Genomic DNA, 11,520 nt, shown 5'->3' on the forward strand with positions numbered 1-11,520 from the left:
CACGGGGACCCGACACACACAGTACCCCGCGCACGGGGACCCGACACACACAGTACCCCGTGCGCGGGGACCTGGGACACACACGCACTACCCCATGCACGCGGGTCAGGTCGTGCAAACCCCCATGCACGGGGAGCCTTCAGTTTCAAAAATTGGCTTTTTTTCCCCCAAAACCCTACCACAGAGTCACAGAATCAATCAGGTTGGAAGAGACCTCTGGGATCATCGAGTCCAACCATTGCCCTGACACCACCATGGCAACTAGACCATGGCACTAAGTGCCATGTCCAGGCTTTTCTTAAACCCCTCCAGAGATGGTGACTCCACCACCTCCCTGGGCAGCCCCTTCCAATGGCTAATGACCCTTGCTGAGAAGAAATGCTTCCTAATGTCCAACCTGACCCTCCCCTGGCCAAGCTTGAGGCTGTGTCCTCTTGTCCTATCGCTAGTTGCCTGGGAGAAGAGGCCGACTCCCACTCCACTACAACCTCCCTTCAGGTAATTGTAGACTGCAACCACTTCCACACCGACAGGCTTCCCACCACAAAAAAACCCCAAAACCCAACTCCCAGCCACTGATGACACATGTTCAGCCCAGTGCACCCACAGGTTCCAGTGCAGTGAGACCACAGCTGAGTGCTTCTATACATTCGAATTTCCCTTTGCAAAGCCAAGCCACTTTTTGTAAAGCAAAGTCTTTTTTGATCCACTATAAACCAGAAAAAATAACGTTGCTGCAGGTGTCGCCTCATAAATGCATGCACAAGTAAAAGCCCCAGATCACGCATGGACCTGACGGCTGTTTTTCCCACACCGGCTGCTCGGTGCCGTCCCCCACACTGGGTTTACGTTCCAGAATAAAGCACCCCAGAAAGTACCACTGCAGCTCGGGGCTGGCAGAGGTTGGAAAGCCTCTGCTCCGAGGCAGGCTGAGGCACGGAGCTGGTGTCTCTTACCAACACGACACAGAGATTCACACAGAAAACCCTTTGCAGGAGCATGAGAAAGCCCCCTAAGCTGGGAGGGAGAGGTCGTGCTGAGCTGGGATGGAGGGGAGGATGGACTTTGCAGCAGTGTGTGGAAGGCCATGGGCCGGGTGCCCTTGGGTGAGCTGCTGAGGGAGCGAGGGGCGGCCTTTCTGAAAGCATCACCAAAATCAGAACTGTCCTTTTTAAGCGTTATTATAGCAGCAAGGTCTTGGGGCACGTAATAATTACGACATCAGCATTTTAAAACGTTGGGGCACGTGGTCACGGGGCAGGCTACAGATTTTCTGTATTTTTATCAGCCCCCGTGGTCACGGCTGAAGCGGTGAGCAGCGACCCGCGCCCTCGCAGGCAGCCACCCCTCGGCGAAGGCCTGTGGCGCGGAGGGAGCAGCACGGGGGTCAACACCAAGGCAAACTCCCCGCGGGTTCCAGCGGCAGCAGGATATGCCGGAGGGATTTGACGCCCATGCGGCAGAAAGCTGCTGAGGGGCGCTGGAAGGCAGCGGTGCCCGCACAGGCGGCACAGCTCAGTGAAACACCTGACGCCTTCCCTCACCCAGGCCGCTGCCACCGCGGCCAACGCAGCCGGCGCCGCTGCGGCGGCAACAGGAGGCCGCACATGGACTGGGGGGGACACGCAACGCCCAGAGGGGCCGAAGGGGAGAGTGGAGGCGCACCGGGGCCCACCGGAGGATCCCCGGGCCGCAGCTGGGTGCTCGCGCCCCGCGGCGGCCATGACGGCACCGCTCGCCGCTGCGCGCAGGCGTGGTAGGCCCCGCCCACGGCCGCCGGGGGGGGACGGTGCGCGCTGTGCGCAGGCGCGCGCGGAGCCCCCTGCTGGCGGGGGAGGGCAGCGGCGCGGGGCGGCGCGCGCCATGGCGGGCCCCAGCCTGCGGCCGCACGTGCACTGGGCGCAGCGGCACCGCGAGCTGTACCTGCGCGTGGAGCTGAGCGACGTGCAGGTACCGGGGGGGGAAGGGGGCGGGCACGGTGGGGGGGGAGCTGCGTGCGAGGGGCCGCCTAACGCTCCCTCTGCTCCCGCAGAGCCCCGACATCGCCATCACCGACAACGTGCTGCACTTCAAAGGTAGGGCTCGGCCTGCGGGGGGCGAGGGGGGGGCTCCTGCAAAGCCCCGGGTGTCCCGGGGGTAGAGCGCGGTGTGCCCGCACCGCCGGGTGCCCGGTCCCCATCGCCACCCCTGGTGGCAGCAGCAGCAGCGATCCGTGCTGGGCGCCGGGCATGTCCGGGTGCATCATGACCCGCACCCACCTCCGCAGCGTTGTGTCCCAGCCCTACTAACGACAGCAGGTGGTATCTTATCTAATACGAAAAAAACACCTCCTCACATTTACATACCGGTGACATTTCCATGTGTCGTTGCTGCCCTGTGTCAGCCGAACCCCGGCGATAACTCGCAGCAATTTTTCCTTTCGCAAAGACCCTGTTTGCAACCGTTATCAAACCTCCGCATCGGGAACTAGCGCTGCATTTGAAAGGTAAAGCAGATCTCTTCCTACAAGGTGGGTTTGTGTCAGCCGAGCTGGTTGGCTCGTCCAGGGAGCACTGAGGATACGCTGTAGCTGGTTTTATTTGGCCTTTCTCATTTATGTGGTGCTTTTCTTTAAGATGCGTTGTCTAGGAAGCGCTGCCTCCCTGGTGAGCCACAGCCAGGGCCATTCGATAGGGTGTCGTTTGTCGTTGCACATCGTGTTCACTTCAGGATCAGTTTACGGCGTGGAAGGGTGGAAGTTAAACTCAGCACGCAGGTTTTCGGAGCCCTTCCAGGGACAAAACCTGTGTTTGCAGGAAATGAGAGATGAACGCACCCTCCTGCCGTCCGGAGGGGACTCCCCACGTCACGCTCCTACGGACCCACCAGACACTGGCCTTCCTGGGTGCTCCTCATCAGTCTGGAGGCTGGATCCCCCACAGGCACAGGGGATTTCCAGTCGGATTCAAGCCAGCCGTGAGCAGCCTTTTGGGCCCCTCTTTTTGGGAAGCTCCTATGCTGCCTTCCTGCAAGGGAGGACCCTTTTCCAGCGCCATGCAGAGTTGCAGCAGCTTTCGCTGCCAGCTCCAGTGACAGCACCTCCAAGCAACATTTTGGGCTGTTTGTGTCTTCCCTGTTATCGTGTGGCTTCCTCTTGCCTCCCAGCAAGGCAGGGGGAAGCAATGACTGCTGCATATTTCCATGTATAAAGCATCTTTTGCAGGTGGGGTGTGCAGAGCTGGCTGCAACCTTCACGCTGACTTGTTAATTCTTGTCTTTTAGCTCAGGGTCATGGTGCCAAAGGAGACAACATCTATGAATTTCAGATCGAGTTCCTGGAACCGGTTGAGCCTAAAGTAGGTATTTTTACTTTTTGAACTAACTCCTGCAAAGAAAAAGTAATTTTTGAAAATCTTGAAGGGAAAATGGCTGTGCATGAAGTCCATAATATGCCGTTTATATTTTCCTGGTGACTCTGTAATTGCTGCAAACTAAAAGGCGTCTGTGGCAGACCTCTGTCGTGGTGCTCAGCCACCATCCTGCCTTAATGCAACTCACCTCACTGGTGATAGTGCTCACAAGGGTGTGCTTTAATAGAAACAGGCCTTACATGTATCAGTTGTTAAACAGTAGTTGTAAATTTTTTTAAGGATTTAAAGAAGCAAAATAATGAGAGAACCTGGCAATGTGTTGTCTGATAGAACCTTGACTGGAGAGCAGGGGAACGCTGTGCTCCGAAGTGTCAGTGTGATGTCTCCTGGCTGCTTTTGCAGCCCGACAAAATAAAGTCATGAGAACTCGTGCTTCTGGCTTGTGCAGATTTCTTAGGTTGCCAGTACAGATACGCTGCGGCTCCTGTTGCAAAATCTTTTCTGAATTGCTGTTGTAGTCCAGCAGGAGAGAGCTTGGCTGGAAGAGCAGCCCCTCCGCGTTACTCGCAGGTGGCTGTAAAGTCTGTCTGTACCTCTTGAAGCTGTTAGGGGCACAGGAAAACTCTGGGCTCTGCTCCCAGGGCAGGATTTGTGCTGCTCATTCCTGGCTGCCTGTTGGGGATAGCTGCAGTCGGACTGGGAGCCACCCTTCACCTCTGCTGCTTCAGCGAGGGAGGAGACTGCCGGAGGGTGAATTTGCAGGGTCTGGCAGCAGGCAGGTTCCTTGTGTGGCTCCTACCAGGTATTGAGTGGCAGACAATGAACATCCCTTGGTTCCAGGATCTGGTCACCTGTTTGTCATCTGTCCTGTAAAGCAGCGGCTGCCTGGTCCACAGCGTGCGGAGAGGTGCCCACCACTGCCCGCGCTTGTCCCCTGTGCTGGCAGAGACGGGCTGTGCTGTGAGCCAGGCCTGGAAGGCAAGCCCTTGCCTCTGCAGAGCAGCCTCCTTCCAAAAGTCTAGTCACTCTGAGTCACTGTGGAGGGGCTGGAGGAGAACTGACTCCTTGAAATCTGTGTAACTGCAGATGGTCAGGACTAGGAAGTATTGCAGTCCAGGGTTTTCTCTTTTAGCTTTGATGTGCACCATGAGTGCTGCTTGCTGGTGCCAGGCTGGCCACCAGCGAGAGATGGAGCTTCCAACAGGCAAGCACGGGTGTCGGTAGCTGTAAATTACAGCTACAGCCTTCAAGTGTCCCAGGAGCATCCAGACAGCCTTGAGAGAGCAGTGCTGGTGTAACGTGCACAGTTAAGAGCGCAGTTCATGGCTCTTCTGCATCACTTTCAGCTGGTTTGAGAGGCAGTCCCATGCAGAGCACTCTGGCGTAGGCTTGAGGGATGGAGGGATGCAATAGTGGCAATGGTGCTGTGCGCTTCAGGCAGGCTTTCAAGCTGCTTATCAAGTCCTGCAGCGATCGCAGTTGCCATCTTCAACTGGGCTGCCCTTTGCTTCCATGCCTTGGGCAGCAGAGAGATGCTTGTGCTACAGCAGTCCCTGTCATCCCTGCCTCGAGTATCAACGCAGTCTCAGAGCTTCTTTCTTAGGACTTTTGCTGATGTATGCTCCTGTGTCTGCCCTCAGCCTGTATGCAGGGTGACTCAAAGGCAGCTGAACATCACTGTGCAGAAAAAAGAGAGTAACTGGTGGGAGAGACTCACCAAGCAAGAGAAGCGCCCGCTCTTCCTAGCTCCAGACTTCGACCGCTGGTTAGATGAATCGGATGCTGAAATGGAACTGAAGGAGAAGGTCAGTCCTGTGGGCACGTGCGGCTTATGCTGCCAGCTACAAAGCAAGGGTAGCTGTTCCCCTGCACGTGAACTTGTGTTCATTTTCCTGGGTTTGTCTGGCATGCTGATTGTTATGCTATTTCATACAGATCCCACATAGAACTGGTTAAACGGCTCAAACTGTAAGCAGGAGTTCAGAAATAGGCACACTGCTGGCTAGAGAGAGCAGCAGCACGACTTGGAGCTGGTGGCCGTGCGCTAGCTCAGCGCTGGCCAGGGTCTGCAGCCGAGGGTGTGCACCCCTTGCGTGACACCTTCACAGCCCTGTGTCCTGATCCGTGTGAAGATCATGTCAATGTGCCACAGAGAGCCCAGAGACACCAGTCCCAGGCATTGCTTGTCTGGAGAGTAGGGATTTCTGAGGCTCCTTCCTGAGCCACTCGGCATTCCCACCGTCTGGTAGGGTCGAGCAGCTCTCTGCAGCGGGGCGGTGCAAGACCGTCTTGGAAAAGACTTTCTGCCAATTTTTTTTACAACAAATGCTGCCCCGTTCCCCTCCACAGTGCAGAGGAGAAAGCGCCGCTGCAGTGGCAGAAGCCGGAAAGCAGTGGTGAAGGGCTGGCGGAGAGCCTGGGCTGGGTGTTCTCAGTTCCCTTCAGGGGGGAACTGGTGCGTCATGAAATGTTTTAAGGAACAGCTCTAAGTAACAGCAATAACAGAGAGTTAACACAGAAAACAGCAGGCTTTTTCAGCAAAAGTATCTAATTATGAGAATAGAATACACAGCGAGGGCAGGATAACTGCTGAACACCCTCTAGCTTTTACTGTACCATAATTTCTGGATAATGAATATGCTGTTTTATGCAGGTGAAAATTTAAACCATCTAGCAACTGGCAGCTTAGCTGAGTTTTAAACCCACTAGCTTTGCAACAGTATAGTTAACAAATCACTTGCTAATTACAGTAACAGTCTTTAAAACCTTATTCTTCATCTTAAGGAAGAAGAAAAGATCAACAAAATGAAAATAGAATCCAGAGTCCCAAAAGACCGTAAGTAACCGTAACTTTTTAGCGTGTAAGGTGGGGTTTAGAGAGCTTCCGTCACTTATGTGTGAACCTCAACTCTTATGGAGCAATTTTGACTTGCTTGGTGCGTCTTGGAGGGGGATCTTTGTATACTGAGCTATTTAGAAATGTAATAAAAATGGACTGCAGTTTCCAAGGAATTTAACAAATCTGACTATTAAGAATTGAATTCTAGCAGATGATGGTAAAGGCTGGCAGAACCCACAGTGCACAGAGCAACCCTTTTATCACAATCAATAGTTTCCCTTTTTCTTGTAAGCTTTAGTCTCACAGAAAGCCTGGTTTGCGGCTGTACTCTTTGCAGAAGCGTTACCGTTGTACTCTGCTCACCTGATGTGTTTATTATTGATTTTAGCTTTCAAACACCTGAAGAAGGGATACTTAGTCATGTATAATCTTGTACAGTTTTTGGGATTCTCTTGGATTTTTGTGAACATGACAGTACGACTGTTCATCTTGGGAAAAGGCAAGTAATAAGCGCTATTTTATTTACACTGGGGGGTTTATTTTGGTTTTTTAGTGTTGTTTTTAATACTTTCTAAATAGGGAAATATAAAGGAAGACATATTTAAGAAACAAAACCACAAACGCATCACCGGAGTGCACAACAAAAGCCTCTCCAAAGCCATCACAGTGTCAAGGATAGGAAAATACTGTCCTCTTGTAAATCATGACTGCGTATTCTGATGAATGATACTTGTACTCTGCCAAGATTGCTTGTAAAGAAATCAGTTGGAGCAAAATGTCTCGCTCACTGCAATGTTAGTATTGTTGAAACTGAGCCGGGCAGAATATTTTGCTTTTGAAGCGAGAACGATTCATTCTATTGAGGTGTACAGCGCTAGCCCTTTTTTTGTAAAGCAATTACTGAAATAGCTCTTGATCCTTCTGTTTGTGAAAAAGAGCACTTGAGCAGTGTTTCTGGCCTAAGTGCTGTGACTTCAAGATAAGGCCTATAAAGAAGTTACATAATTACACATAATGTTTCTTTCAAATACAACTAGAATCCTGTTATCACAAGCTGTGCTGCTGCGCCGGCCTCCTGAAGGTGGAAATTCATTTGTTCTCTAAACCAATTTCCTGTATCTTACAGATTCCTTCTACGATACATTTCACACTATTGCTGACATGATGTATTTCTGTCAGACCCTGGCATTAATGGAGATCATGAATTCACTAATAGGACTAGTCAAATCACCGCTGATACCTGCTGTAGTGCAGGTAATATTTTAAGATTCTTCTCCTTGCTCTTCCCATGTTTAAAGTAAATCTTTCTCTTACACAAGTGTTGAGACTGTGGTTTTGACAGCAAGGACTTGCTCTTTCTTTTAATGAAAAGTGTGACTGTTCCTTACTTTGTTTTTCTCAAACAGATATTTGGAAGAAACTTTATTTTGTTTGTTGTCCTCGGAAGCTTAGAGGAAGTGCAGAGCAAACCTGTGGTGTTCTTCATATTTTATTTCTGGAGTATCATTGAGCTGTTCAGGTTTGTGGGATTTTTCCTCTGGCAGGTGTACACAGAACAATGTGGTTGTTCCCAAGAACTCTTTAAGGAACATTTTGATCGTTGTACCTTCTGGAAGAGTGGCTGTAGTGCCTTGGCCACAGAGAATAACATCTCCTTTAGACATGGACTAGCACAGCCTTCCTAGGTTGCTCCACCTGCCAAAAGCTGGGACAAGGCTGGAGTCCAAACATAATACTGCCCTGAACCTAGGGAAACCTGCTGCTTTTTTCCTTGAAGGTTCTGTTGCTTTGAATTTCCATTGTTAAGTGAGCTGCACTATGCTCTGTTTCTCTTTCAAAAGAAGTATTTTGAAAGGTTTATTAGGCATCCAGGAAGTTACATCCATCCATATGGTCAGAATAATAGCATTAGTTCTGTAAACTGCCAAATCATCATGACCCATAGGAACAATTTTTTTAATATTCCTGTGTCATTTGGGAATTACGTTGACTATACAGCATATACATATGCAAGACTAATTCTAGTAGCAGCTGCCATTTTAAACAGTGTCTGTTTCTTCTCACACTGAATTGGCTTTAGGTATCCATATTACATGCTTTCATGCATCGGTATTGAATGGAAACCACTAACCTGGCTCCGGTACACTGCCTGGATCCCTCTTTTCCCCTTAGGAACCTTGGCAGAAGGTATGGCCAAAAAAGTTTCATCAATAATGAATTCAAGTCTGGGGAAATATTTTTTTTTTCTTTGGCTGCTGGACTTAAAAATAATAGAATAGAACAACAGATAAATAGACATGTGCTTTGAGCTGAACCAAATGTTAGCATTTTTGTCTTTCTTACTGAATGAAATATTTTTTTCAATTTGATGTGAAAAGAAGTCTTCCTTTTGGGCACTGGAGAGGAAAGTAAAGGCAACAAAAGGTTACCTCTCTGCTTGGAGGGTGACTTCTCTGGGGAAGAAGCAGGCTCCTAGCCTTGCTGTACCCCCTCTAGAGTGGGGGGGCTTTACCATGAACTTTTCTGTCTTAACAGGTCTGGATTATTTTTAATTTTTATTTATTTAAGCAGCATATCGCCGCTCAGCTTCTAGCTGTAAGAAATGTGTTGTAATTGTACCTGGCAGAACCTGTTCGAGGCAGGAGTAGGCTTGGGCATTGCCCAACTCCAAGCACAGGAAAGATTATGGGTATTTCATTGCTGTGCCTATTTTGGCATGGTAAATAATACTGCTGGCGTGGGCCCTGCAGGCTACAGCTGTGTGCGAGAACAGTGTCTCACCAGGCGAGTTCACTTTTACAGCTAAACTGTGATACTGTCTGAGCTAGCTGCCTTCCATCATACTGCATGTTCTAAAAAAACAGCTTTATGTTGGTATAATTAATGAGAGCAAGCAAATAAGAAGGGAAAAAGTTGGTGTGGGCTGGGCAGTTGTATATTTTATCCATGTTTGATAACAATGCTGGCCTTCTGCTTTCAGCTGTCTGTATCGTTCAATCCATTCCAATCTTCAATGAAACAGGGAAATTTAGTCTGGGATTGCCAAATCCACTGAACGTCACAATCCAGTTTTCATTTTTGCTTCAAATATACCTTATAGCCTTGTTTTTAGGTAAGATATTTAATTGTGTTTCTCACTATTGAAATAAAAAAGCCAGTTTCCTCTGAATAAGTATTATTTTTCAAAGAAAATTAAATTCCTGCATCTTGGGGATCATGGCACCACAAAATTGCTTGAGGTTAAGCATTATCCTTGTTGCCTGTTTATGTAAATTTTCAGTAATGGAGGGGAACACACCTAATTAGCCCTGGTTAGTCCCCCAAGAAGGAGACCTTGGTAACAAGTTAGCATTATTATCTACTGATCACTTGGGTTAAAAGAATAATTTTTACATGTATTTATAACCTCAGTATACTTAGTTTCACCTTTTACATGGTATTTGAGCTTTGGAATGATTTAGTGGAAATCTAAACATAATTTCAAATTAAAGCAACATTTAATTAAACTGCATTATAATCACTAATGCAACATGAAGTCATGTTTTTCCAGGAACTAGAATTTTAACCTGAACTTTCCCTAGATTTCTCCCTTTCACAGATTAAATACCTTTAATTGAGTTTCACTCTGAAAAACCTGTTTGAGCCTTCCCCAGCTCTGCACAGCCAGTGTTGCAACTTTTAAAAGTCACAAACCAACCTGAGCAGCCCCGTCCCAAACAGCCTGTGCAGCAACTCCTGCCTCACCCAGCAAGAAAACACTTGCCTTATCTTTCAGTGCTATACACACCCTTAAAACATTGCTTTTTGGGGTGGTGGTTTGTTTGGTTGTTTGTTTGTTTTAATTTGGAACAGCCATCTAGCATTAAAAAGATGCAATAATGTCCTACCTCAACACTTCTCTTTTTCAGGGCTATTTGTAAACTTCCGTCATCTCTACAAGCAAAGGAAACAGCACCTCGGACCAAAGAAGAGAAAGATGAAGTAAAGGAGGACTGCAATGCTTTCTTATCTAGCTTCTCTCAATGACAAGATAAGCCTCTAATTCTTACGGTTTTACCCACTGTAATGTAAAGAATTTTGTAAAATTAAATGATCACGCTAGATTTCATGATTTCCTAGTGAATTCAGGTAACATTCCCATACACTGTATTTTGTTCCCTTTCAATCATGTATGCATGGCATTTACCACTGAACAGTACCATTTAAACTCGTATCCTGTCAACTACCATATTAGAAAGAAATCCTGTTATCTGCATATTATAAACAGTGGAGCAGCACTAAATAGAAATAGCGTTTTATCCTTTAATTGGGTATTTGCTCTTTCAATATTGCATGCAGATAGGGCTTCTGATGTCGGGATATACTATGAGCTGGCCCATGCTGTTCCCAGGGTGCATCTTGATGGCAAGAGGAGCACAGTCTGAGACCACTGTGAGCAGTGTTTGGGTGGTATTAACGGTTGGGGTAAACTTGCTCAGCACACACACCCCCCTTTTCTTCTGCAGCATTAAACTGGAAGTAGCTAATGTCGATTTAAATGCTACCAACTTCTGTTTCTAGGTTAGTCTTCACAGAATAGTAGCGCTGTGTGGATCCTGTAGTGACACATCCTTATCCAGTCATTAGGGAAAGGAAGCTGCCACTCTGTGACATGCTCAGAGACGCTTTCCTGATTGGTAATGCAAGCACTGAAACATAACAAACCATGGAAACATAGGTACCAGCTTTCTCCTAGCATGGGAACAAACCCCAGCAGAACTCCATCCCACCCAGGCAAAGGGAAAACGTGGAACTGTCAGGGGAGACCGGGCTCCTCTCATCATTCCTGGCAGGGCTGTAGCTCCTGTATTTAGAGCCTTCAGAAAGGCAGTAAAGATTGCTGTTCTACTTAAACTGAGGGGTGCAGCTGAGAGTTTGGTGTGTATGCTTTGTTGGCTGGCCCCTGGTGGGGTGGAGTAGTGAGTCAAAATAACCTGTGTTATTTTGATAGCATCTGTCAAATCTCAGTAAGGGAGATCCCACACAGGGTTGGAAGAGACCTTTCCCTCTCCCCTTGCTTCAAACAACAACAAAAAATTCCAGGTCATTTCCTCTCTCACCTGGAAGCCTTTGTTTCAGTTGACTTAATTTCACAATGCCCTTCTTCACACCTAGCCTCCTGTAGTTAATTGCAGATCCCTCTGGCCTCCTTAATCCAGTTTAAAAAAATGTACAAAAAGTTTGCTCCAAACCATATCATGATTATGAACAGGTTGCTTCACAGTAACTGCCACTGCTCCCAGGGCAATGCCAGCAATGCAGAACAGGCACTGAAGTTGAGATTAGCTTAGT

At 48.3% G+C, this 11,520-nt stretch overlaps 1 protein-coding gene across 1 annotated transcript; it reads left to right on the forward strand.

Annotated features, from left to right (window-relative positions):
- Positions 1–1,836: 1,836 nt before the first annotated feature.
- On the forward strand, positions 1,837–10,495 carry HACD3 (3-hydroxyacyl-CoA dehydratase 3). The gene is made up of 11 exons (XM_068410144.1): positions 1,837–1,950; positions 2,033–2,075; positions 3,262–3,335; positions 4,991–5,155; positions 6,135–6,186; positions 6,578–6,688; positions 7,316–7,443; positions 7,596–7,708; positions 8,270–8,376; positions 9,170–9,301; positions 10,098–10,495. Exons 1-11 carry the CDS (start codon positions 1,864–1,866, stop codon positions 10,172–10,174), a joined length of 1,089 nt encoding a protein of 362 aa, XP_068266245.1. The 5' UTR covers positions 1,837–1,863; the 3' UTR covers positions 10,175–10,495.
- Positions 10,496–11,520: the final 1,025 nt, after the last annotated feature.

Source organism: Nyctibius grandis, chromosome 11 (genome assembly GCF_013368605.1).
Source record: "Nyctibius grandis isolate bNycGra1 chromosome 11, bNycGra1.pri, whole genome shotgun sequence".
Taxonomy (NCBI): domain Eukaryota; kingdom Metazoa; phylum Chordata; class Aves; order Nyctibiiformes; family Nyctibiidae; genus Nyctibius; species Nyctibius grandis.

Excerpts from the sequence above, each read along its gene's own strand:
- HACD3 (XM_068410144.1), top strand. The coding sequence starts at position 1,864 with ATGGCGGGCCCCAGCCTGCGGCCGCACGTGCACTGGGCGCAGCGGCAC. Across the intron at positions 5,156-6,134 it reads AAATGGAACTGAAGGAGAAG|GAAGAAGAAAAGATCAACAA; the intron begins GTCAGTCCTGTG and ends CTTCATCTTAAG. Across the intron at positions 9,302-10,097 it reads CCTTATAGCCTTGTTTTTAG|GGCTATTTGTAAACTTCCGT; the intron begins GTAAGATATTTA and ends TCTCTTTTTCAG.